At 40.2% G+C, this 27268-nt stretch overlaps 1 protein-coding gene across 1 annotated transcript in view; it reads right to left on the reverse strand.

Annotated features, from left to right (window-relative positions):
• The window catches only part of ATP13A5 (ATPase 13A5), a 127450-nt gene extending 100182 nt beyond the window's left edge, over nucleotides 1-27268 (reverse strand). Inside the window, exons 1-2 of the mRNA XM_061168024.1 lie at nucleotides 27166-27268; nucleotides 27058-27119 (exon numbers count right to left, since the gene is read on the reverse strand). Of these exons, the coding sequence (XP_061024007.1) occupies nucleotides 27058-27119; nucleotides 27166-27268 (165 nt within the window). The remainder of the gene's footprint in view (nucleotides 1-27057; nucleotides 27120-27165) is intronic.

The following is a 27268-nucleotide window of genomic DNA, read 5'->3' on the forward strand; positions in this document are numbered from 1 at the left end:
AAAATAAAAACATTAACTATTTGTCTGGGTTATTGTGAGAAACTAATGAGATAATGCATGCAACGCACTTAATACAGTTCCTGAAACGTTTTGAAATTCATTATATGTTGAGAGTAAACATTAGCTTGGTTAATTTACCATCCAACAAAATTTCAGTGGATTATAAGTGGCCAGTCTTGTTGAACAGACTGTGAAATGATTTGACCATAGGCAATATTCAGAGCTAAGTGCTATTTGCCAAAACCTTAAGTTGTGCTTCTAAAAGTGGGTTAAGTGGAATTTTTGCTTTTTCCACAGAGCACAAATTGTCAAAACTGAAATCAAATTCGGGCCAAAGAGAAAACTGCTCACCTTTGTGATACGTGAAACTGGGAGAAAGACTTTAAGATAAACACCAGATTGATTCAAAGACTCACTAGATGTAGTAACTATATACACAAGTATCCCAATGCACACATACACACCATTACAGTCACCCTTCATAGTATGGGAGGTAAACAGTGTACCAGATTATTCTCTCTCTGATGCTTACATAATATGACCTTTTATATGTTTACTTCACTGAGCTCAATTTTCTCAGCTGTAAAACTGATATCTGTGTAACTAGCTCATAGGGATTTAGTGAGAACATATGTGAAGCACTAGCTCATAGAGGACATTAATTATGTTTTCTTTTCTTTATAGGTAGTTTGCATAGCTACCACCAAAGACAGAATCTAGACTGGTCACACTATTTAGGATAAGAGAATTACAGGGCTCAGCTTCATCTAAACATAATTTCTTCCCCAAATTCCCTTTTGGTGGGATCTTCTTCATCTCATAGAACTATCCCCAAGGGTTTCCTTCCTACTTGTTCTGGAATTTTCATTGCATCTGGAGCGCTAAAATTTTGAACTCCTGGGCTTGTGAACAGGTCTTTTTTCAGTTTTTGTAAGCTGTCTTATTATGTTCACCATTCATGTATTTATCCATCTGAAATTTTTGTAGCATACCCACAATGCAAAAGCACAATTGTGATTCAAGTTTTTTGGAATGGGTATTTTGGGTTACAGTTCATAACATTCTCATTTATTCAAGCCAGATTATTACAGCTCAAAGTTACAAATTTATTTATTCAAGCAAGATATGGCATAAATAACTCTCAGTACTTCAATTACCTTTCCTAGATGGCAGTGCCAATTTCTTGTTGTGACAAGTTAGGTTTTTCCGTAAGTAAGAATTTTTCAATAACATTAGAGTAAGTTAGCTTTTTCTCTGTAGGTCTCAAACTTTTAGTCCTTTGAATCATGGCCAAAGAGATAATGTCTCTGTGTCCTTTTATGAAGCTAGAATTCATCATGTTTTATCTTCTTTTTTTAAAACAACAATCACAGCTCCAGGTTTCTATTCATTATTCAGTCTACCCTTTGTTGTCTTTATCTGGATGTGCCAAATTGTGTTCTTTTATGTGTTGAATGGGAGGATATTCTTAAAACTGCTCTCTTATCTCTTACTCTGCCATGTTTCAAAGTTCTTTTCTTTAATGTCACAATAATATTGTCTGTAGGTAATGACTCATGCTAGTGTGGCTATTGTTCCTTATCCTGCTATTACTGGTTTGGTGTGATCACATGTAGTAATTTGTGTTAGTTATCACTAGTCACCCAGCATTGTTAGTTATAGCTTTCTATGTTTTGTCCTGCATTCATGCCATGGAGTGCCCTTTGAGTAAGGATAAAATGTCATGAGTACTTTCACTTTTGTCCACATTTGACAATAAGAACTAACTTTTCTGGGCATCTACTTAGGTGTCATTTAATCTTCACAACAATCATATGAAATAGATATTATTATGTATTAAAATATGTATTATTATTAATAATAATACTTGTAATTTATTATCTATAGATCAGATAAACTGAGTTTTATGGGGGAGGGATAAATTAGGAGTTTGGGATTTACATACATATACTACTACATATAAATAGATAACCCACAAGGACCTACTGTATCAGTTCAGTTCAGTCACTCAGCCGTGTCTGACCCTTTGTGACCCCATGGACTGTAGCATGCCAGGCCAACCTGTCCATCACCAAATCCCAAAGTTTACTCAAACTCATGTCCGTTGAGCCAATGATGCCATGCAACCATCTCATCCTCTGTCGTACCCTTCTCCTCCCACCTTCAACCTTTCCCAGCATCAGAGTCTTTTCAAATGAGTCAGTTCTTTGCATCAGGTGGCCAAAGTATTGGAGTTTCAGCTTCAACATCAGTCCTTCCAATGAATATTCAGGATTTATTTCCTTTAGGATGGACTGGTTGGATCTCCTTGCAGTCCAAGGGACTCTCAAGTGTCTTCTCCAACACCACAGTTCAAAACCACTGATTCTTCAGCACTCAGCTTTCTTTATAGTCCAACTCTGACATCCATACATGACTACTGGAAAAACCATAGCCTTGACTAGACTGACCTTTGTTGGTAAAGTAATGTCTCTGCGTTTTAATATGCTGTCTAGGTTGGTCATAACTTTCCTTCCAAGGAGTAAGTATCTTTTCATTTCATGATTGCAGTCACCATCTGCAATGATTTTGGAGCCCCCCAAAATTAAGCCTGTCATTGTTTCCACTGTTTCCCCATTTATTTGCCATGAAATAATGGGACCAGATGCCATGATCTTAGTTTTCTGAATGTTGAGTTTTAAGCTGATGTTTTCACTCTTCTCTTTCACTTTCATCAAGAGGCTCTTTAGTTCTTCCTCACTTTCCGCCATAAGTGTGGTGTCATTTGCATATCTGAGGTTATTGATGTTTCTCCCGACAATCTTGATTCCAGCTTATGCTTCATTCAGCCCAGCATTTCTCATGAGGTACTCTGCATATAAGTTAAATAAGCAGGGGGACAATATATAGCCTTGACTTATTCCTTTCCCAATTTGAAGCCAGTCTGTTGTTCCATGTCCAGTTCTAACTGTTGCTTCTTGTTCTACATACAGATTTTTCAGGAGGCAGGTCAGGTGGTCTGGTATTCCCATCTCTTGAAGAATTTCCCACAGTTTGTGGTGATCCATAATGTCAAAGGCTTTGGCATAGTCAATAAAGCAGAAATAGATGTTTTTCTGGAACCCTCTTGCTTTTTCAGTGATCCAACAGATATTGGCAATTTGATCTCTGGTTCCTCTGCCTTTTCTAAATCCACCTTGAACATCTGGAAGTTCACAGTTCACGTACTGTTGAAACCTGGCTTGGAGAATTTTGAGCATTACTTAGATAGCATGTGAGATGAGTCCAATTATATGGTAGTGTGAACATTCTTTGGCATTACTTTTCTTTGGGATTGGAGTGAAAACTGACCTTTTCCAGTCCTGTGGCCACTGCTGAATTTTCCAAATTTGCTGACATATCGAGTGCAGCACTTTCACAGCATCACCTTTTAGAATTTGAAATAGCTCAATTGGAATTCCATCACCTCCACTAGCTTTGTTTGTAGTGATGTTTCTTAAGGCCTACTTGATTTCACGTTCCAGGATGTCTGGCTCTAGGTGAGTGATCATGCCATTGTGATTATCTGGGTCATGAATATCTTTTTTGTATAGTTCTTCTGTATATTCTTACCACCTCTTCTTAATATCTTCTGCTTCTGTTATATCATTCAGGTATGACCTAAATCAAATCCCTTACGATTATACAGTGGAAGTGAGAAATAGATTCAAGGGATTAGATCTGATAGAGTGTCTGAAGAACTATGGATGGAGGTTCGTGACATGGTACAAGAGGCAGGGATCAAGACCATCCCCAAGAAAAAAAACTGCAAAAAGGCAAAATGGTTGTCTGGGGAGGCCTTACGAATATATGTGAAAAGAAGAGAAGTGAAAGGCAAAGGAGAAAAGGAAGGATATACCCATTTGAATGCAGAGTTCCAAACAATAGCAAAGAGAGATCCGAAAGCTTTCCTCACTGATCAATGCAAAGAAATAGAGGAAAACAATAGAATGAGAAAGACTAGAGATCTCTTCAAGAAAATTAGAGATACCAAGGGAACATTTCATACTAAGATGGGCACAATAAAGGACCAAAATGGTACGGACCTAACAGAAGCAAAAGATATGAAGAAGAGGTGGCAAGAATACTGTATAGCAAATGGCAAATATACTCAATATTTTGTAATAATTACAAGGGGAAAGAATCTGAAAAAGGGCATTTATATATGTGTGTGTGTGTATATATATATATATATATATATATATATATACTGAATTACTTTGCTGTGCGCATGAAACTAACACAATATTCTTCAATAAATAAATGAATAATCAAAAATAAAAATCTTTGCCAACTCTCCCCAACAAAATAAAATAAAATGAAATGTAGACCTGTTGACAAACTAGAAAAATAAAAAAGAAACACATGGTCTGCCCAGAAGTAAAAGTACAACTAAGGATTTTTGTTTGATGAGGCTCATGGTGAGAGAGCACTAAATATACATCAAAAGGAAATGAAATGTATAGGCTGATTAGCAGGGTCAGTTTTAAGAACCAAAATAGGCCCTGCGTCAAAGACATGGGACGACATGGCACATTCCTTTTAAAGTTGTTTGTGGAGTAACGGCATCACTAAACAGGAGGGGTGTCTCAGTAATTATTTGCTTCAAATTTCTCTTGGGAAAAAAAAAATAGCTGTACACCATCTTTCACAGATGAACATCCATTGTCTGCTTAAGATAGACTACTCACTACCTATCAGGGTTACACCTTCACTTGTTGGACAGCTGTGATGGCATATTCATTTTTCTATCACTACATAACCAATGGCTTAAAAGAGCACAAATTTATTGTCTCACAGTGTCCATGAGATAGGTCTGGCTAGCTGGGTCCTCTGCTCAGAGTCTCATAAGACTAAAATAAGGTATTGTCTGGACTCTGTGCCTTCTGGAGATCAAAGATTTCATTCAAGATCACACAGTTGTTGGAAGGATTCAGTTGCTTGTAGCTTTAGAACAAAGATCCCCATTCTCTTACTGGTTGTCAGCCAAAAGCTACTGTCAGTTCTCAGTTCTTACAGATTACTCAGAGCTTCTTACTACTCTGAACCTTCCACCTTCAAAGGTGCAAGGTAAAGCCTCCTTTGCTCATATCTCTCTCATGCTTTAAATCTTTCTGACTTCAGGAAATGTCCAGTTTGTTTTCTGGGCTCACCTGATTGGGTCAGGCTTATCCAGATACTTTCTCTCTTTTTTAATTGAAATATAGTTGATTTACAAGATTGTATTAGTTTCAGGTGTACAAAAAAGTGATTCAGTTATTTTTTTTATTCCACTATAGGTTATTATAGGATACTGAATATAATTTCCTGTGTTATACAGTAAATCCTTGTTGCTTATCTGTTTTATGTATAGTTTATACCTGTAATCCCGCACTCCTAATTTGCCCTTTCCTTCCTCCTTCTCCCCTTTGGTAACCATTGTTTTTTTTCCTAGGTCTGTTTCAGTTTTGTACATAAATTCATTTTTTATTATTTTTTAGATTCTACACATAAGTTATATTATATAATATTTGTCTTTGTCTGACATTTCATTTAGTATAATATTCTCTATGTCCATCCATGTTGCTGCAAATGACAATGTTTCATTCTTTTTTATGACTGAGTAATATTTCATTATATACATACATACTTTGTCTTCTTAAACCAGTTGTCTATTGATGGGCATTTGGGTTGTTTCTATATTTTGGTGATTGTAACTAGTACTGCTGTGAACACTGGGTTGCATGTATTTTTTTTAAACTACAGGTTTCATTTTTTCTAGATATATGTCTAAGAATGGGATTGCTGGGTCATGTGGTAACTCTATTTCTCTTTTTTTTTGTCTCTAGTTGTGTATCCTTATTTTTAATCTTTTGAGGACCCTGCATACTGTTTTCCACAGTAGCAATGCCAATTTATATCCACCAAGAGTTTAGGAGGGTTTCCTTTTCTCTACACCTTCTCCAGCATTTATTATTTGTAAGTCCCTTTTTGCCATATGTCCCCTGTGTTACAAGGCAGATTCTTAACCAGTGAACCACCGGGCAAGTCCCCAGAGGACTTTTTAAATCTTCATTCTGTCACCTATATTGTTCTTTCTCCCTCATAATGGGGTGCCAGTTAAAGATTAGATAAGCTGGTCAATCTATAACATAAATGGTGACTAAATAAGAAAAAGACATTAAGGCTCACTTTAAAATTTTCAAAGTTAGCCCTTTGAGTTTTATTTTGTTTGTCCTTTAATGGATGATTAGGAGTATGTGATAGTGTTTAAAACAATTCAGATGTTCAAAATTTCTGATTTTTCTTACCAACTCATATTGGTAAGAAATTTTTTTTTACATATTATTTTTGAAATGATAGACCTCAAACAATTATCATTCCCCAAGTTTAATCAGAGGAAGAGGAAATACCCTTAGCATCAAATTCACCTATTATATTATTTCTGTAATTTTTAAAGCCATGTGACAACCCCTGACTCCTTGCATGTAAATTTACCCTTTATATTTTCATAGCACTTTCCATGTTTCCTATATGACCCTTGCAAACCTTGTGAGTCAGAAGGGGTAATTGATGTCATTCTCAGACAACTAACAAGGTCCCATAAGGTGTCCATAGCCACCCAGTCAGCTGTGGAGCCTTGACTAAGATCTGCTGCCTTAAGTCCATGGCTCCTCCACTGTTTTCCAGAAAAAAGTTACCACAAAGGGAAGCTCTCTCCTATCAAACCTGTGTCCTCCACTCCAAGCAGCCATTTTGCCTTCTGGGTTGCTCCCTTTTGTGATTCTGACACTAGAGTGGTGGGCATCTGTGCAGACGGGAGCACCGAGGCAATGGTAGGGCTTGACAACCAATGTGACTCATGCAGCGCTTCTGTCTCATGGGCAGAATCTGTCTCATTTCCGCCAAGTGAATGCAGCAAGTGAGGCCCCAGAGGACTCTGAAATAGAGGCTGCTAGGCACCTCCTATGCCTCCCGAGGCACCTGGCTGAAGAGAAATATGACTTTTTCTCCCAGGAGACTAATCACAATGCTAAAATGATACCAGTCATACATTGAAAACATCCTTTCTTACAGTGGTTCCACGGAACAGTAGTTATGAGGGACTCTGCCCCCACCAAGAAAGGATTCCATGTATACACATGTGTGAAATAGAACACAGTGTAATGCCTTTGTGTAGATTCACAGTGAAGCACAGTATACTCAAGGCTCTGAGAGGCCCTGAAGTTATTGGCCAGCCTGTTTCATCAAGTACTCCTCAAACTTAATTGCTAGGGAGAAAAGGGAAAGTTTTTATATAATAAATGCTATTAACAATATTGTACAACAGAAGATATTTTTGGAAAGGCAGTCTTACCTCCTCTCATCCTCACCACAATTCCAAATGGTTGGTATTACTAGCCTCATTTGACAAATAACTCAGCGAGGTTAAATAACTTACCCAACAGGACCAGAATCAAAGCCCAGGTCTGCCTGAGAACAAATCCCTATCCATTAGGCATGAACTGTACAGACTCCAGACTCAGCGAGGTTCTGTGGTTGTGAAGGATGCTGCGGGCTCTGAGTGAAACAGCGGGGTCCTGAGAAGATCACAAGAGAAGACAAGAAAAGCTGACCGCAAATGGAGAGGCTGATGAAACACTTGGGCAGAAGAAAGGAGATGCTTTTGGGGGAAAAGTGAAGGAACAAGAGACCATTGGAGCCAGGTGGTGGTGTGGGGGTGGGGAGCGGGAGGCAGGAGGTTGGGGAGGGCAGTCAAGGCCTGTACAGTGACGGTACCTATCACAGGAGCTGTTGTGAGGGGGACATGAAGTATTGCTTATCAAACACCCAGCACAGTGCCCACAAAGGAAGTATGTGGAGGAGCAGGGGCTGGAGAACAGGAGATGGGAAGGCAAGGTTCAACTGTGATACTCCAGCCACACCTCGTATCTGAGATGAGCTCAGGAAAATGACCCAAGACTGCACGTGGATCACCTCACAGGCCCCCTCCACCCACGGAGGTAGTTTCCACCTCACACCCTCTCACACAATCACAGTGCTTGTTCACTGGAAACGATGACTGCAAGAAGTCAAGTCTGGGCCCTGGGAAACCTTTGGGAAAGGAAGAACAGGTGCTGAGAGGTTGCAAAGGCTGGGGTTAGACCAGGCCTTGGTTGAATTGGCCTACTAATTATCTAAGAAAAAAAAAATTCCAGAGTTTATCGTAAGACTATTTTACATAAGCATACAGATCTCTGGCTTTTCTTTCAAACTCAAAAGATCTGAGAGCGCTGGGCCTGCGACATCTAGAATGGCAATTGCCTGGAGGCAGGTGGCAGCTTCCTGTCAGTTGTGGACCTAGGTCACCCCTGTAGCTTGCCTACTAGCCAAGTTTCCTGACTCACCTGAGTAGGATTTGCATATGTGCTCTCTGCCTAAATTCTTGAGTAAGATTTATGAAGAAGAGATCAACAGCCGCTCCTTCTCCCCCTCCCCAAGATGCCCTGACAATGAGGTAAACCTAGTGGGAGTTCCTAACAGAGGTTTTTTTTGGTGGATTTTGCTAGAATTGTTTGATCACCAAACAATTTCTTCACCAAAAATGAAAAGCGACTCCTGCTATTTAATCCTTTGATACCCATGCCTCCTGTGTGGTTAATAGAAGTAAAACACTAGACTCTAAACTTTAAAAATACAGCACTGAGTTAGAGAACAATGAAGAGAAAACAGAGATTTTTTTTTTTTTTTTTTTCACGCTCATACTGAAAAAAAGCAGCAGACCTGGTACAGAGTTGTTCGGTAGTGAACACAGTGAGTAAGTTTTAGTTCTTTGCATCCCTGCAGTCCGAGGATTTTAGAACACTATATCGCTGTCAAGATCTGTGGGGCAGAAAAATACAAGCCACTGATGTAAGCCACTTTTGTAATTTCAGTTTCCCAGAAGCCATATTGAAGAAGTTAAAACAAAAAAAAGCAGGTGAAATTAATTTTCATAATGTTTTATTTAACCTAACCTATCCAAAACATTGTTACTTCAATGTGTAACCAATATAAAAATTATTCATGAGATATTTTACACTTTGTTTTTAGTAAGCTTTCAAAAGCCTATGTGTAGTTTTATTAACACACTAAAGCACATTTCAGCTGGAATCAGCTACTTCTCTAAAGGGGCTTTCTTGGTGGCTCAGTGGTAGAGAATTTGCTTGCCAATGCAGGAGACAAGGGTTCAACCCTTGGGTCAAGAAATGGCAACTCATTCCAGTATTCTTGCCTGAGAAATCTCTCTGACAGAGGAACCTGGCAGGCTCCATGGGATTGCAAAAGAGTTGGACATGACTAAGAGACTAAACGGCAACAATTTCTCTAAAACCATGTGTGGCCAGTGCAGGTATAAATGACATTTATTTTCCATAGGTTCACAAACACAGTAAGTGGGAAGAGAGTGGATATGAATTTCCCACAGATTTCATAGGGAACCAGGAGAACCAGGCAGAAAATTGATACCCTTTGGATGTATGAACCCTGTCCTCTAGATTCCTTTCTGCCCTTCAGTGCACCCTCTCTATTCCATCCCCTCTTTTTCTTAATCCCCATTTCTCACTGCCTGGCTAGAGTGTAAACAGCACGGGTGTGGAGCGGGGAGGAGTGGACTGGCTTCCTAGGCTGGTCCTTGGAGGCTGAGGACCTTGGGCAAGTTGCTTAACCTCCCAAGTCTCTCTCATGTTTCTTGTCTATGAAATAGGATTAATTCCTTCCATGAGTTCTGAGGATCAAATAAAATAATAAATGTGAAGTCTTCAGTACCAAAGAGATACTGTAGGAGTTTTCGAGCTTTTCATAATTACTTTTCAAGATTTATATGTGTTTGGTGGAAGGGGCAGTGGGGAAAAAGAATCCAAAAAGTGAGAACATTTTTTTTTTTTTAATATGGTCACACTCTAGTCCTTCTTCAATACTTGGTGCTTAAAATCTCTCTCTTGGCTCTTGTAAGGCATGATTTCAGCCCAGAGCACTAAAAATAAAAGAAATTTTTTAAAAAAGACTTCCATTTTTTGCCTGCATTTGTCTAACTATATAGAGTGCCAGATGATAAGTGGGAACACCTCCATCAGTAGTACCCTGTGGGTGTGTACAGCCATTACTCTGCAAAATGTCTGAGGAGGGAACTTCACGGGTCCAATCAAAGCACGTCAGGATGGCAAGAGCTAAAAGACACACGGTCGTCATCTAGAAGACACAACTTTCTCTTCCCTGAAGGTTCCCCTGCTGTAAAAGTGTGCCTTGTGGATCTCCAGGAGCCTTATCAGACTTCAACCTCTCCAGCTCCTAAAGTCAGCACCACCCCAAGTAGCCTACAGGCTCAGACACTTTTGAGAAACGATAATAAAAAAAAGGGAAGACTCACCAGTTCGTTCTCCTCTCCTGGGTTGAGCAAAGCCTGATGGTCCTTTCTACTCTCCTCCTCCATCTGAACAGGACCGCCAAGTTAATTCCCTGAGGAAATGTCAAACCCGCCAGGGCTTCAGTGAATTCAGAACAATCACTACTTGTCATTGCTGTTCTCAGGAGCTTTTAAAATCTCTTAGCACACGCCTTACCTATTAGACTAACAAAGGAAAGAGAGGAAATACTTTCCTCAGCCACAGGATTGGCCTGTTAATCCTTTTTTTTTTTTTTTTTTAATTCTTAGTATTTACTTGCCGAGCTAGGTATAAGTGCCTCCAGACTCAAACTGTTGAACTAGAAAGATAAATCATTTCATGTGCTGTCCATAAATATCTCAGCCAATCAATGTGAATGGTCATTTTGCCAAAAACCTGAGACAGAAGGATTAACCAGTGACAGATGACTGAAAACCTTATGGACTTTCGGAAAGTAATGAGCATATTGTGACCATGAAAATTGAAGGAACGGGTTTTGGTTCCTGACAAGGAATGTAGGGATCATTTTAGAATTGGGAAAATCTGAATTCTAATCCCTGCTCTACTGATGACTCTGGACAAATCACTTAAAATCTGAACTGTAGATTTCTATTATATAACATGTCAATAGGAAGGATAGAGTTGACATGAAGATCTAAGGTAATGTTGATAAAAGTCCAGCTATAGCATGTGTCACACTCCATAAGAGATCATCATCATCACACAAAGAAGAAACAAGCTTTCTAAAAGTAAAGTGTAATAATAAAATATATTCCTTTCACTTTCACTTTTTAGTTTAAAAAGTTTTCAGATTTAAAAAAGTAGATGGATCTAGAAAGGCTAAATATTGGGAATGTCATCTAGATTTCAACAATTGTATAATCACCCCTGAATTTTATATTTTAACAAAAACTTAGGTGCATTGTGATCTATTCAGGAATTGGTTCATTTGCTCACAATAAAAATTTTTATCATCTTATTGCCTTTTTGTTCCATCTAGTCCTGGTGCAGTAATATCAGGATGCAATAACTGAACAAAATTCTTGCAGCTTTGGCCATGGAAGAAAATTTTCTAGGAATGAATATACTGGAAGATGATACTTGTTGATTGCCTTGAGGGGGCACCATTGCCCATGCTGAAGTTCAGGAGAGGTCAGTATGTTTTCTGCCTCAGGAAAAAAGTGGCTGATGAGAATAAACAGACAACTATAGCATTTCATGCCAGAGGGGCTACTGAAAGAAGAACATGCCATCACAAGTGTTGCATTTTAAGTGACACCCATCTAAAGTAGAGCTGACTCAGAAAAAAGAGCCCACCATTTTAGTAAAACCTAATGAAAGACTTGAAGGACAGTCAACATTCACTTCTTACTGATCAGTTATCTACTCATATACTTTGCTAGAAATAGTCCTACTCTAGGCAGCATGGCTTCAGGTAAAAGCACTAAAGATGAGTCATGACGTGTCTTCCACTGGGCACAGGACCCAGTTCTCTGCAGTAAAATACAAGGGAAAGACAGCTGGAGTCTTCTGGGAAAGAATGTCCTATTGACAAAAGAGAGAGAACTTTTTTCTTCCTTCCTTTAAAACTGATACATGAAAATGCAATACTCCATGCATGACAGCCATCTTTAGATCATGAAGAAGATGAAAATAGTCAAGTTAATGATGGTAGAGAAAAGGATAAAAGAGCTTAGATCCTTACAATTCCACTGAGCCACAGTGCTACCCTGGGACCACCTAGCTCTAGACACCTTGTTAAACATATAATTAAATGTTCCTAAAAAGTCACTGTTTGTGATTTCTATTACAGCCCAAAGATACAAAATATAACACTCATAGCAGCTCCATTCAACTTTTACTCAGCAATTATGAGTTGAACAACAGATATTCCAGACACTGTGCTGAACTCTTAGGAGTCAGTGGTGAAAAAGAGAAAGTCACCACTCCAAGGGCATTTACAGTTGCTTGGGTATAGTCAAGTAAACAGCCTCTTAAATAGGAAGGGCATCAAACTCAGGCTTAATGGGATAACAACAGCTTCCTGAAGGAAGTGACACCTATCTGACATCTCAAATATGAGCACATGTTAACTAGGTGGAAGGAATAAGGGACAGTGGTGGATGGTGAGCACACTCTTGACCAGAGACAGAAACATAAAATGTGTGAAAATGTTCAAGAGAGGTGAGAAAATATAGCTTATTTGGGGATACGGAGAGATATCAGAGTTAGGCTTGAGAACCGAGGGAATGAGGAAGAATATTGGATAATGAGCTTGGAATGAAAACAGATGTGCCTGCCACGAAGAGCTTCTAAACCGAGTTAAACTGGTTGATCATGAAGTTCGATAAGTACTGAGCCCTTGCTTCAGCCACCAGAGGACATGCTCTGTAAGAAAATAATCACTCCTGGTTTAAATCCTACCTCCTGGAGGACTTGCAACAGATATTAAAGCTTAAAGGATCTGCTGAGAGACGCCCATAAGCAAGAGAGAGCCAGTCACACCTCAGTAGCTTAGCCAGCTCCTTGAAGGCCCACGAGAGGAAGAACCACCTACTGTTTATGTAGTGGGGGGTGGTGGCTAGTAGTGTGTGGGTGAGGATAGCAAGGAAGTTGACTCAGTCTTGGTGGGAGGACCTCCTAGGGGTTGTTTAGTCATGGAGTTCAGGAGGTAGAGGTTACCACTTAAGCTGACACTCTTCCAATCTTTTCCATCTGGAGAGGCCAGATTCCTGATTGCCTGTGACTGGAAGCAGAACACAGTCATCCTGATGAACCAAAAAGGCAAACTTCTTACTCATGAGAAGTTGTAAGTATCACATGCTGTAAGGTAGGGCCCTCCAGAGACATCACCTGCAATGTAGGAGCTGCAGGAGACTTGGGTTTGATTTCTGGGTTGGGGACATCCCCTGGAGGATGGCATGGCCACCCACTCCAGTATTCTTGCTTGGAGAATCCCATGGACAAGGGAGCCTGATGGGCCATATAGTCCACGGGGCTGCAAAGAGTCAGACACGACTGAATCAACATAGCACTCACTCACTCACTCACTCCAGAGACAGGAAGGAAAGGAAGAGACAAATGAGGAAACAAAAGAAAAATAGAGTGAAATATTCACTTCACACAAGGACCTGAGGAAGTGATTAACACCCTTAAAGCTAAGTCTTAGCTCTTGAAAGGGTCTTTCTGTCCACAGTGAAGCCAGAGGAAGTAAATGACAGAGAGTATCTCCCTGGACAATCCTTAACCAAAATATAATTTCCAGAAAATGAATAAGAAATGCAGAGATGGAAGTTGTTTGCTCAAAGCTACACAGCAAAATACTGGGAGATCCAGGACACAGAGCCAGATCTCTTGGTTCTAGTCCAGTTTATTTCAACCTGGAAATACTTCTTCCTTTCCTGCTGTATTTTCTCTAGAACTCTGCCGTGGTTCTGGACAGGTGAAGGACATGGGGGATTACATGGATTGAGGTAGAGGAAATGTCTCCACCTCTAGTCCGTGAGGCCTAGAAATGAAGAAGCAACAGGCAGTGTGGAGTGTATTAGAACCATGCATCACACTCTTACACGGCAGGGACAAGATTCATTCTCCCCACTTCCCCATGACCTAGAGGGAAAATTAGTGTGGATTTAGATACTTTATCTAGATTTCTCTACTGCACTGGAGCCTTTCTGAAGCATCCCATTGCACAAACATTGTTGAACACCTACATGGGCAAGAACGTTTAGTTAAGGTAAGTTGACTGCTATAATAACCACAACTGTAACAATTTTCAGTGGTTTAACACAGCAGAAGTGTGGGTCTAAGTCTGTAATAATGGGAGGGCATTGGTGGAGTAATAGAGGGGAGTTTCCTCCAAACAATGATTCTGAAGCTGGGTTCTTCCATCCTGCATCTCCACCATCTTCAACACAAGCTGTCTGAGGTTGATATGATTGTATGAAAGATGGGGAAGAGTTAATGAAGGTGTCTACAGACTAGTCCTAGAAGAAACATTTTGCACTTGTGCCAAAAGATTGGCTAGAACTGGGTCAGATGACCACACCTAACTGCAAGATGATTAGGGTATGCAGTCTGCCTATGTGCCAAGAAGAAGATATGAACTTGGTGATCATTAGCAGTCTTTGAAGAGCTAAGACTTCCACACAGACCCTGTGATGATCCCAGTGAGGGATAAAGCAGTGTATCAGATCATATTCTTTTCCTCAGAAGACTCAGAGTCTGATGAAAGTGGCGAGGCCATGTAGAGATGACTGCAACACAAGAGGAAGTGAGGGCGGCCTGGGTTATTGCAAGCTAAGGAGGAGCATACATAAGAGGCCCTGTTATCATTATATTATATTATATCACAGGGCACGCCACACCCTATGATTCCTCCACGAAACAGGCTCCAACAACCTACAGGAATCTCATCCAATACCGACAACATTCCATTTCATTCCTATTACACAGCTAGACTTTCCAGGGGTCTTACTACTAGTTCTAATCTTATTAACATGATATCTGTTTGAAGGACCTTATAAGCACTCTGTAATGACCACAATGTTAAGAAGATAATTTGAATTTCTATACATGACTAATCTTCTCTCTGAAATATGGATTCCAGAATGTAGGCAAATGTCCACTCTAATGGCACTCAGTCTGCTCAGAGGCAGACCTGCCCAAAACTTGCTCCTTCCACCCCCAAACTTCACTTCACTAAAACAACCCACACTTTTCCCACAGAACAAATCAGGGCAGAGGGAGCTCCATTTAGGAAACACAAATATGGTGAAGGTATGCTTTGTCTTTCCCACTCTCTACTTTAAATTTCTGTTCAGAAATCATCAGCAAAAGGAGAATTTGGTGATTGTGTCAAAACTTAGATGAGTAGAAATAAAACTGTATCCTATCTGAGGACAAAAAACGAACCTAAACTGTAAACAGGGACCTTCCCTTTTTACCCCTCAGCTTCTCTCCATCCTGTTAATTCATTTAGCAAACAACTTCTGAGTGCTCAGATCAGGGTTAGGACTGAAGGAGGTGTGAAAACGAATCGCTCTCATCCTGTCTTTGGGGCTTCCCAGGTGGTTCAATGGTAAAGAATCTGCCTGCCAATGCAGGAGACATGGGTTTGCTCCCTGGGTCTGGACGATCCCTTGGAGGAGGAATGGCAACCCACTCCAGTATGGGAGTGGGAAATTCCATAGACAGAGGAGCCTGGTGGGCAACAGTCTATGGGGTTGCAAAGAGTCAAACACAACTGAATGACTGAGCCCGCAGCACAATCCTGTCCTTAGTGATTTCACAGTCGAGTAAAGAAAGAGTCAAAAATGTGACTCTGCTTTAGGGGAAAAAAATGAAATAAGCCAGAGGGGACAGATGGAGAAATGGCTGGAAAAGCGAGAAGAGCTCAGAATCGTTGAAAGCAAAGGAATGACAAATATCTTTCATCAAGGAACTTATTCACTTTGGTGGGTTACAGAGAACTTTGAAAATTAGGGAACTTTTCTCCTCCCAAGAATAATACACCTATCTATACACATGCATAAAATTTTACTTACATCAGATTTACCTACCCATTATCAGATCCGGAGAAGGCAATGGCACCCCACTCCAGTACTCTTGCCTGGACAATCCCATGGATGAAGGAGCCTGGTAGGCTGCAGTCCATGGGGTCGCAAAGAGTCAGACATGACTGAGTGACTTCACTTTCACTTTTCACTTTTATGCATTGGAGGAGGAAATGGCAACCCACTCCAGTGTTCTTGCCTGGAGAATCCCAGGGATGGGGTCGCACAGAGTCGGACACGACTTAAGTGACTTAGCAGTAGCAGTATCAGATCCAATTGCTTTATTTCATATTTCATGAATTTGTTAAATACTTACTGGGGGCTTCCTTTCTAGAAGGTTCTGTTCAAGGTGTTGGAAGGACAGTAGGGGTCAAAGCAGACAAAAGTCACTGCCCATGGAGATGACAGTACATTGGGAAAAGATTGACAACACAAGTAAATGAGTAAAATTCACAATTGGGGAAATAATGACATGGCTGTGAAGGGAAATAAGGTTAAAATGGGACTAAGCATGTCAGAGGTGTCTGGAGTGAGGGGGCAGAAAACAGAAGGAGATGTGGAGCTGTATTTTAAATAAATTGGGCAGGGAAGATATACTGACAAGGTGACAAGGACAGAAATGGTATGGACCTAACAGAAGCAGAAGATATTAAGAACAGGTGACAAGAATACACAGAAAAATGATACAAAAAAGATCTTCATGACCCAGATAATCACGAAGGTGTGATCAATCACCTAGAGCCTGACATCCTGGAATGTGAAGTCGAGTGGGCCTTAGGAAGCATCACTGCAAACAAAGCTAATGGAGATGATGGAATTCCAGTTGAGGATTTCAAATCCTAAAGGATGATGTTATGATGATAGGATGATGCTATTCTAAAGGATTATGCTGACTTAATATGTCAGCAAATTTGGAAAATTCAGCAGTGGTCACAGGACTGGAAAAGGTCAGTTTTCCAATCCCAAGTAAAGTTAATCCCAAAGAATGTCCAAACTACCGTGTAATTGTACTCATCTCACACACTATCTAAGTAATGCTCAAAATTCTTCAAGCCAGGCCTCAACAGTACATGAATCATGAATGTCCAGATGTTCAAGCTGGATTTAGAAAATGCAGAGGAGCCAAAGATCAAATTGCCAACATCGTTGGATCATCAAAATGGCAAAAGAGTTCCAGAAAAACATCTACTTCTGCTTTATTGACTAGACCAAAACCTTTGACTGTGTGGATCACAAAAAACTGTGGAAAATTCTTAAAGAGATGGGAATATCAGACCACCTGACCTGCCTCCTGAGAAATCTGTATGCAGAACAAGAAGCAACAGTTAGAACTGGACATGGAACAACAGACTGGCTCCAAATTGAGAAAGGAGTAGGTAAAGGCTGTAAGTTGTCACCCTGCTTATTTAACTTAAATGCAGAATACATCATGAGAAATGCTGGGCTGAATGAAACACGAGCTGGAATCAAGATTGTTGGGAGAAATATCAATAACCTCAGATATGCAGGTGACACCACTCTTATGACAGAACGCAAAGAAGAACTAAAGAGCTTCTTGGTGAAAGTCAAAGAGGAGAGTGAAAAGGTCGGCTTAAAATTCAACATTCAGAAAACTAATATCATGGCATCTGGTCCCATCACTTCGTGGCAAATAGATAGGGAAACAGTGGAAACACTGAGAGACTTTATTTTTTGGGCTCCAAAGTTACTGTGGATGATGACTGCAACCATGAAATTAAAAGATACTTACTCCTTGGAAGGAAAGTTATGACCAACCTAGACAGCATATTAAAAAGCAGAGACATTACTTTGCCAACAAAGGTCCATCTAGTCAAAGCTATGGTTTTTCCAGTAGTCATGTATGGATCTGAGTTGGACTATAAAAAAAAAAAAAGAAAAAGATGAAAGCTGAAGAATCAATGATTTTGAACTGTAGTGTTGGAGAAGACACTTGAGAGTCCCTTGGACTGCAAGGAGATCCAAGCAGTCCATCCTAAAGAAAATCAGTCCTGAATATTCATTGGAAGGACTGATGCTGAAGCTGAAACTCCAATACTCTGGCCACATGATGTGAAGAACTGACTCTTTTGGAAAGACTCTGATGTTGGGAAAGATTGAAGGCAGGAGGAGAAGGGGATGACAGAGGATGAAATGGTTGGATGGCATCACTGACTCAATGGACATGAGTTTGAGTAAGCTCCAGGAGTTGGTGATAGACAGGGAAACCTGGCATGCTACAGCCCATGGGGTCACAAAGAGTTGGACACGACTGAGTGACTAAACTGAACTGAACTGAAGGCATATGGCTATCTGGGCCAAGAGAGCTCTGGGTAAAGGGAATATAGCAAGTGTCCAAATGCTTAAGCTGAGTGCCAGGAAGGAAGTCAGTGTGCCCAGACCTGTGTCCACAGGGACAGGGCCACAGGACTGGCGGTAGCGATGCAGTACTGGGGGCCTGGTGTATTTGGCACCTAGAGCAGATAGTTTTTATTTTTTATTTTATTTTATTTGAAGTACAGTTGCGGTACAATATTATATGTTACAGGTGTACAATGTAGTGATTCACAATTTTTAAAATTATACTCCATTTGTAGTCATCATAACATATTGATTCTAATCCCTATGTTATACAATACATCCTTGTAGCTTGTTCTATACCTAATAGTTTGTACCTCTTACTCACCTAAGTTGCCCCTTCCCCTTCCCTCTCCCCACTGACAACCACTAGTTTGTTCTCTATATCTGTGAGCATTTTTCATTTCTGTCTTATTCACAAATTTGTTGTATTCATTAGATTCCACATATAAGTGATGCTATAATGTATTTGTCCTTGTTGAGCACTTTATTATTTTTGCATCCTTCTCTATGTGACAAATGATTTTCAATTTGTGAGAACAACAAACAGAAAATAAACATAGAGGCCAACATAATATTTTATTGGATTTTGTATATGTAATTACACCAGTAAAGTGTTTTTAAAATAAAAAAATAAATAAATATTACTGTGCCTGAGGAGAGAGAATGTTTTAAAATTTTATTAATGTATTTTTACAGAAGAAAAAATTCATGCATTGTAATTAATAGTGATATGGTAACTAATACATGAATTTTAATAAAACCAAAACTGCTGTGAAAGGTAAAATTTGGGCAATTATCAAACTGTTCCAAGTGACGTAAAATTTTATTTTCTTAACCCACTCTTTAGTTTTATAATGAACAATTGAAAATTGAAAAGAAAAATATATCTGATTTTAAAGATATTCAAATTAGGTAAAACATTTCAAGTACAAACTAAAATTTGCACTTACCAAACACAGTATTTCAGTTTGCATTGTGCACTCTGTTTTATTCTTTTTTGAAGAAAAACTAAGGAAGTAAACACTGGATAAATGGCTGGAGAAGGGATAGGATACCCATTTCAATATTCCTGGGCGTCCCAGGTGGTGCAGTGGTAAAGAAACTGCCTGCCAATGCAGGAGATATGGGTTAGATCCCTGGGTCTGGAAAATCCCTTGTAGGAGGAAATGGAACCCACTCCAGTATTCTTGCTTGGAAATTCCATAGACAGAGGAGCCTGGTGGGCTACCGTCCATGGGGTCACGAAGAGTCAGACACAACTGAATGACTAAGCACACAAATTAAAGCCAAAGAATGGAAATCTGAACTCTCTAGGTCATAAGTTGGATTTACATGGCTGGCAAAAAGTAGCCTTTGGAGTTGTAATCGTAGCTCATCAACCTCCTAAGCTCTTCTCAATTCAATTCTGCCCACAAGTATAAAAAGCTGCCATATGCAAAGTACTGTTCTCGGCCCACAGATGAAAATCTAGTGATGACCGAGACTGGAACATTGTCCTGGAGCTCAGTTTACTGGAACCATGCTCTGGAATCAAAATCTTCCGTATTCTCCACTTTCCTCCAGTTTCTCTTAGGACCCATGTTCCAGGGAGTGTTGACGAACTCATCTCTCATGGACAGGCTCAAATTATAGCTTGTCATTGGATGCGTAAACCATCCATTACTTAGCTGGAGTGTTTGAGGTATCTTCCTCCTATAGAAACTAGGTGGTTCAGAAACTCTTGACAGAGGTTCTGACTTTGGAAAATGATTGATTGTTGGAATATCTGAACTTGTAATAGAACAAGGCAGCCCAGGGACTTCTGATTAGAGTATTTGAATCAAAAGGAAAGAAATATTCCACTTTGACCACTTACTGCTGTGACCGGGTCAACTGGGAAAAGGCTCCTCCTCTTCTGTTAATGGCTTTTCTCTGGGGTTCTCATTTCTGCTCCTATTTTAGGCATTACTGCCCCTCCATCTGCCCTCTGTAAGGGCAGAGACACAAGTTAGGTAGCTGACCTAGTTCTTCCATGGCCCTTGTGGGAGTCAAATATGAGAATTTGTATCTAATGCAAGGCTCTACTTCTTCTTTATTGTAAATCTTACTTTATGCAGTTCAGGTACAGTGATTTTTTGTGAGTCACTGAAGCATTAAATTTGTATTTAATTGCTCCTGTTTGAGATTTTTAAAATGTTGTCTCTTCAGTCATTAAATGTGTTCATTTATTTACTCTATTATATAATATTTACTCTATTTATTTACTCTATTATACTCTAGTATTTTCCTAATGCTTTATATGTCCCACACTTTGTGGCCCTCACTGCCCTCGAGTCCACTGACTATGATTTGGGGACTATTCTCATAGCATATTTTACATAAGTCAATAATGGCTCTTAACACTCTCAAGGGAAAGAATCATTCATCTTCAAATCCAAGTACTTGGCTCAGGGAATGGAGGAAATGGCAAGTGTTCAATAAATACTGTAGATGAATAAATCACTCTTTTCTTGCTTGGGGAAACTGCTTTATACTATTGCATTTTTCAGATTAGGTAGATGCTTACAGAGTTTTCCCTTCAGGATGGTCAATGGCAGAGTGTAAAATAGAACTATAGGAGATATCCGTGGTCTGTCTAAATCCCCTTGAATGTTCTTCAATGCAATTATGTGTTTTCTTCTGAGGTACCTGCAACTCTATGCAGAGGATTACCCTTGAACCCTTTAGCCTGCCCTAGCACAGAGTCAGACACGACTGAAGTGACTTAGCAGCAGCAGCAGCAAAGAAAGAAAAGTTCCTAGAGTTTATCCCCCATACCCACCTGGCCCAAACAGCCCTGACCAATGACTAAGGCTGAAGCCTGAAGCTCTTCTTCTTTGCTAAGAGTTGGCACACAGAGGTGAAGTTTACATTCTAAAGCTGCCTGATAGCATCGGGTTGAGGTTAAGACTTTGCCAAAAATAACATTCTCCTTTGTGTTATCTTCTCCCTCACCAGTTTCTCCTGGGAATATTTCCTCAATAAAATATTTGCATATGAATCCATGGCTTAGTGTCTGTTTCTGGGGAGTTCAACTCCAGAAAAGAACTAAGGGTTCCTATTTGTAACCCCCATTCTGGATCTATGGAGGAACTCATTTCTTTTGGGGAGAGATGGGGAATTATTTACCGATAAACAGATTTCATCTTTGCTTTCTTTCATCTGGCTCTTATCTAGTACATTTCAAAGCCTTTTCTCTCCCTAATTTAAAATTTTACATTCAACTTCTCTGAATTTGGTCTAACCATTCTTTCTGCCTAAGGTATTAAGATTGTTCCAGGAGAATTCAATAGCTCATTTTATGCTTCTGGAAATATATTGACTCTCGTCAAGGACTTTAGGCCTGGCTAAGTTTAAGCAACATTGTCCCAGCCCTCTGTGTGTTTAGTAGCAGGATAGGACCAGAATGTCTGTTTAATTTCATAGTCTGGAAGGCTTTCCAGATGACTGGCCACAAGAACAAATCTACAAAAACTGCCAGGTGCATGGTTTGTCAGCTGACTGCTGGAAATGTCAGTGAGAATGACTGTCAACTGCTAACTGCATTTGTCAGGTTAAGTCACCTACCAGTGTCTGACTAGTGGTCAAAAAGATATCCCAGTGCTGTCAGATTGACAGAGACAGAATAAAGGGACAGGGTAGTTGATTAATCTCACTAGGGGATCATAAGTAGAGAGAAGTATGGAAGACCTCTATAAGTTAATGATCATTCAAGAAAACAGATTTGCTCAGCAACAAAATTAAGCAGGCTTGCTTAACAACGAAACTAATAACAAAACTATAGAACAAGTCAATGACGCCTGTATCCTGATGGTTGAGGTCAGTAAATTAATGATTCCTAGAACATGCTCTCTGAACACACTAAAAACAAAAATATAGGGGAAAGGTGACATTTGAAAGTAGAAAATCTTCATTACACTGAAACTTAAAGATGATTTGCCATATTTTAGCATATGTTACCACCTTTCTACTGATTTGAATAACTCCATGACTGTCCCAGGCTGACCATGTAGAACAGAAAACTCCCCCACCTAGTGTGGAGGAGGAGCTGATGCTGGAAGTTTAACATCTACTGAAGAATGAGTAAAAAGGTGATCTTCTCCTCCTCCCAACTTTTCCTTTGATTATGAAACTGTAGTTCTCAGTTCTCAGAGCAACACTCTCTTGCCTGCCCACTTGTATCTCTCTTAAGCATCCTGTACTATTAAATCCACTTGTTACCTATCACTTTGCCTCTTGCTAAATTCTTTCTGGGCCAAGACAAAGGAACCCAAGCATCAGTAAGTCCTGACACTACATGAATGGTTTTAATTAAAAGACAGTGGGTTTAAGTCCCCTCTTAAGTCAGGAATCATAGGCTCAAGCCCCTATCTGAGATGTGGCTGGGTTCAAGTCCCATCTAAGAATTGTGGTTTCAAGAACAATACCTTGGTGAACACTAAACTCATATCTCTGCTCCCCTCATGGCTAAAAATGTTATTGACCATTGAGACCAAATAAAGACACTGACCAGAAGAACAGTGGCATTTCTAAAATTGATGTTGTCACTGCTCAAAGAACAGAGGTTCAATAACAATTGTCAATATAAGAGGCTTCCCCAGAAAGAAAACAGCTGGGATGAGATGGGATGGTTACAAAGATGAGAAATGGACTTAGACATTCTAAAGTGAGCTGGGCCCCAGGATCTATCCTAAGAAGAATATAACCCTCTAAATTCATGTCCTAAAGCAATTAATCAATTCTAGATGATCTAATCTGGTTGGAGAGATGAGTATATTCAGACATGGGCATGGTCCAGGATCAGTTATTCTTTTTTTTCCTCATCTAAAGGATGGATTAGATTGGCTATCTTAAGGAATGAAGGTTATACATATATTTTCAAACTAACTTCAAGAATATAAGGTATTAAATACCATTCTACATTTTTCCTTTTGGTTAGTGGCAATGCTTTCCCACTGAACTTAGCCAGCAGGTGATTGTGTTGTCAAGAATGGAGTACTTAGTACTCTAACAAAGAGCAGGGATAAATGAGCTCATCTCAAAGGGAGAGAAGTCTGTCAACACACTTTCTTCCCACCAGGAACTGCTCTTTAACATAGAGTCAAGAATATGGCAGTGACATAGCATTTTCAAAGGAAATATGCCACAAAATGTCTCAACACTGCAGGAGATGGCAGAAAAAAAAAAATGTAGATGAGTCTCTATGAGGACAAATGCAAGAGAGCACATTTGGGAAAAATAAACTAAGCTATTCTTTTAGGATTATAGTTCATAAATCTGATTCATCATCAGAATCACCTGGAGAGCTTGACAAAGCTACGATTCCTCAAGACTCATTCTGGAGATTCAGAGTATATCTGAACTTGGGTGCAAGACTTTATTTCTAATAAGCTCCTTGGGGATTTTCATGATGGATCAAGTTTGAGCACCATGTTTCAAAAAGAACTTTATGAAGTGCTGTGGACAATTCCTTGGAGAGAGTGGGCAAAAAGATCAACCAAACACTACCTACAAATATGTCTGAATCTGCACTATTTACACAGGCCTTTGCATCTCATGGGAGATTCTATAGACTCAGAAGTCATCCAGGAAGGGCCAATTCTAAAAAGCAGTCCTTCAGAGTAGTCAGATAATAGGACAAGAAGGGCTCCAAAATAAAGTCTGAAAAGAAATTTGGCTTTAGAAGTGCAAGTAACTGATTCTGTAAACAAAAGCCAGCAGTAGGCTACCCCACATCTCATTTTAAATAAATAAGGAGATTAACTAAGAAAATAATTTTAAACAATTAGCAAATCATAGATAATTACATTTTAAGTAAAATAAAATCAGATTCATTCAATTCTTGCAAGTTTCTCGTGCACTCATCAGTTCATTCATTCTAAAATTATGCAGATACAAATTAGGTAACAAATAACATTCTCATGCCGATAGCCAGGGAAAGTAAGATGTAGACATAGTAATTTGCTCAAAATCACAAATGAAAGAAGTCTGGGTTAGAGTTAAAACCTGCCTGACTCCTAAGCTTATGCTCTTAGCTGCCACAGGCCATTGTCTGAAAGAGACACCTTTGAGATTGACTTTATCTATCTGAGCACTGCTTGACCCCATTGATGAGGTCAGACATGGGGTACTGGTCCAGAGCCCACGACCTCAGCTAGCATGGCTATTCCTATGCCCCCAAAGGCTAGCTCTGTCCCACCCCCCAGACTCCAGGTGCAGACCTGAGCTCCCACTTTGCCGTGGGACACCTGCCATGCCAGGGTGAGGTGTGGGTAGACACAAATATTTGGTCTTTCCCAAAGATGACTCTTGGCATCCAGATCAAATAGGTTATAGGATTTATCTAGGGAGGATCTGAACTTAAAAAACTGTCCCCAGATCAAACCAGTTTCAATTAGTCATGGATTGTGGTTCAACTCTTCTAGGCTATTTAAGCCCTTATCCAATTCTTGAGGGCTTCCCAGGTAGCTCAGTGTTTGTAAAAGAATCCTCCTGCCAAGGTGGGAGACACTGGTTCAATCTCTGGGTCTGGAAGATCCCCTGGAGGAGGGCATGGTAACCCACTCCAGTGTTCTTGCCTGGAGAATCCCATGGACAGAGGAGCCTGGTGGGCTACAGACCATGCGGTTGCAGAGAGTAGGACACAGCTGATTGAGCCCTCGCACCAATTCTCAAGACTAACCTTGGCCTGAATCAAGAGAGAAGTGACTCAGCTTTCAGGAAAGTGCATCCAGCCATCTGTCGTGTACTTGTACTTCAAGCTGTTTGCTCAGGGTGCTTTATCCCTAAGTGTCCCTGCATATACTTTCACCAAATGCACCTTCACCGCCAGGAGAGGTATCTCTCCTATCTTTGTAACCAATGTTTCCCTGGTCACATAAACCCAGGACTGTAGTCATAAACAGGGTCACAGAAGCACTGTCAGGCCGAAGTCCCTCCTGGATCACTGAGAAGATACACAGAGTGCTCCAGCATGCTCTTCTCTCCTCTGCAGACCACAGTCCACCAGCCCCAGATGATCTCTGGTGCTTCCGTGAGGCTTCTGTGGGTTTCATTTCACCTGGAAGTTGGTTGCAGAGGACTGCAATCTAGATTAGACCAATCTCATTGCAGTCTGGATAAATCTGGATAAAATGCTCTAATCGCATCTCCCCATCCTGTCTCTTTTAGCTACTCTCTAGCTCCCTTAGCCATTTGGAGACATACTCAGACTGTTTATAACACCTGTGTGACACCATCAGCCACTAGCAAAATGCATCTTACTCTGAGGCTCACACAGTCACCTCTCAGCCAAGTGACAGAGGGCACAGGTGGATTCCCTCCACTGTGCTTTTATTACACCCTGACACACCAACCACAGAGTGGGCTTCTATCTCTATCTGTGCCCCTACTCCTATCCTTTTCTCTCTCCCCATCTCTATCTCTAGCCCTTTCTCTCTCTCTCTTCATCACAGGCCCTTGCGAAAGTTTATAAAATTAAGGTGAAACCAGAGAACAGATTGAAAAATATACAGTTAATTATACTTAAACTTTCCCCCTCTTCCCCAGTATCCATTGTTTGGTTCCTCAAACAAATTTGCCTGGCTTGATTCTCTCTTCTCTTAAGTTGAGTACCTTTCTAGGAGAGCCTTTGCATTCACAAATAAACTTCTAGTGTCCTCTACATACTGAAATGGTCTTTGCAAAATATACCTAGCCCTTCTAATTTCACAGCACACCTCCCCACATCTACTATACACACGGAGAGCCAAATTCATTAAGCACAACTTTGGAATCACTATACTTCATACTTTTGGTTGCTTTTATTCATGTCCTATTGTTTTAGTTAAGCTTCTTTGTATTGAATGGAAAACAGATGTTCACACACAAAGACGGAGAAATAAAAACAAAATGTCCCAGTGATTATGTTTTTTATTCAATCATGCCACAGCTGCTTACAAAGCCCCAACCATGGCATTGTTCTGGGTGCAGAGTGGGAAGATGAAATGAACCAGGCTTTGTCCCTACCCTCAGCAAACGTGCTCCTAGTTAAAGTGGGGTTGCATAGACACTGGAGGAAATTGAAACACTACAAGATCATAATACAAGGTGAAAAGAGCTGCCTGCTACACAAAGGGTGAATATGTAGAGTGTGATGCATGTGTAGATAAAAGAGATCTCTCTTTTCACTTGGCATTCAGTGGCATCCTAATTGAGAAATAGGTGGGATTTGGATATATAAAGATAAGAGTAACAATTATAGAGAAAACAGCATGAAAAAAGGTGTTGAAGTGGAAAAACGGTTCCTGTATGCTGGGAATAACAAGTGAGTTGCTCAGTGCTGGGAACAGTAGTTTGCTACGTTGGAGAGTGCAAGGATGAGAAATGTCTGAGATGAGGCCACATGTGGCCATTGCAAGGGGTCTTAAATTCCTTTCTAAGTGATATGCATTTTATTTGGTAGATAATTTAGAATATGAAGAGTTTCTGACCATGGACAGAACATGATCAGAGTTGAGCAATAAAATTCATAGGGACCTAGAGAAGCAGAAACTGAAGAGACTTCAGTTGGGGAAACTAGATAAGAGATTCTTAACTCAGACAAAGTTTTGGAGGGAAGGAATTTCTACACGAGAGATACTGCCACAGGAGTTTTCAGAGGTTTAAGAACTGATTGGAGGGGGGACTAGTGAGACTCTTTGTTCCATGCTATGTTTGTTGTTACACAAGGAAAAGTCCTCACTTACCCACAAAGCCTTGATGTCACACAGAGCCGCCACTTTTGGCTTGTGATGATAGGAATAGTATCCTGTGAGTTGTGCAGTGCCAATACATGCAACATATGTGAGACTTACCTGTGGAGTCCTGCCCCAAGGCCACAGAAGAGAGCTGAGAACCAAGGTCACCTCCAGAGCTGACTGAGTCCTTTGTAACTGTTGCCAAAAGGCCCCTGGTCAT

The sequence above is a fragment of the Dama dama genome, chromosome 19, assembly GCF_033118175.1.
Source record: "Dama dama isolate Ldn47 chromosome 19, ASM3311817v1, whole genome shotgun sequence".
Lineage (NCBI taxonomy): Eukaryota > Metazoa > Chordata > Mammalia > Artiodactyla > Cervidae > Dama > Dama dama.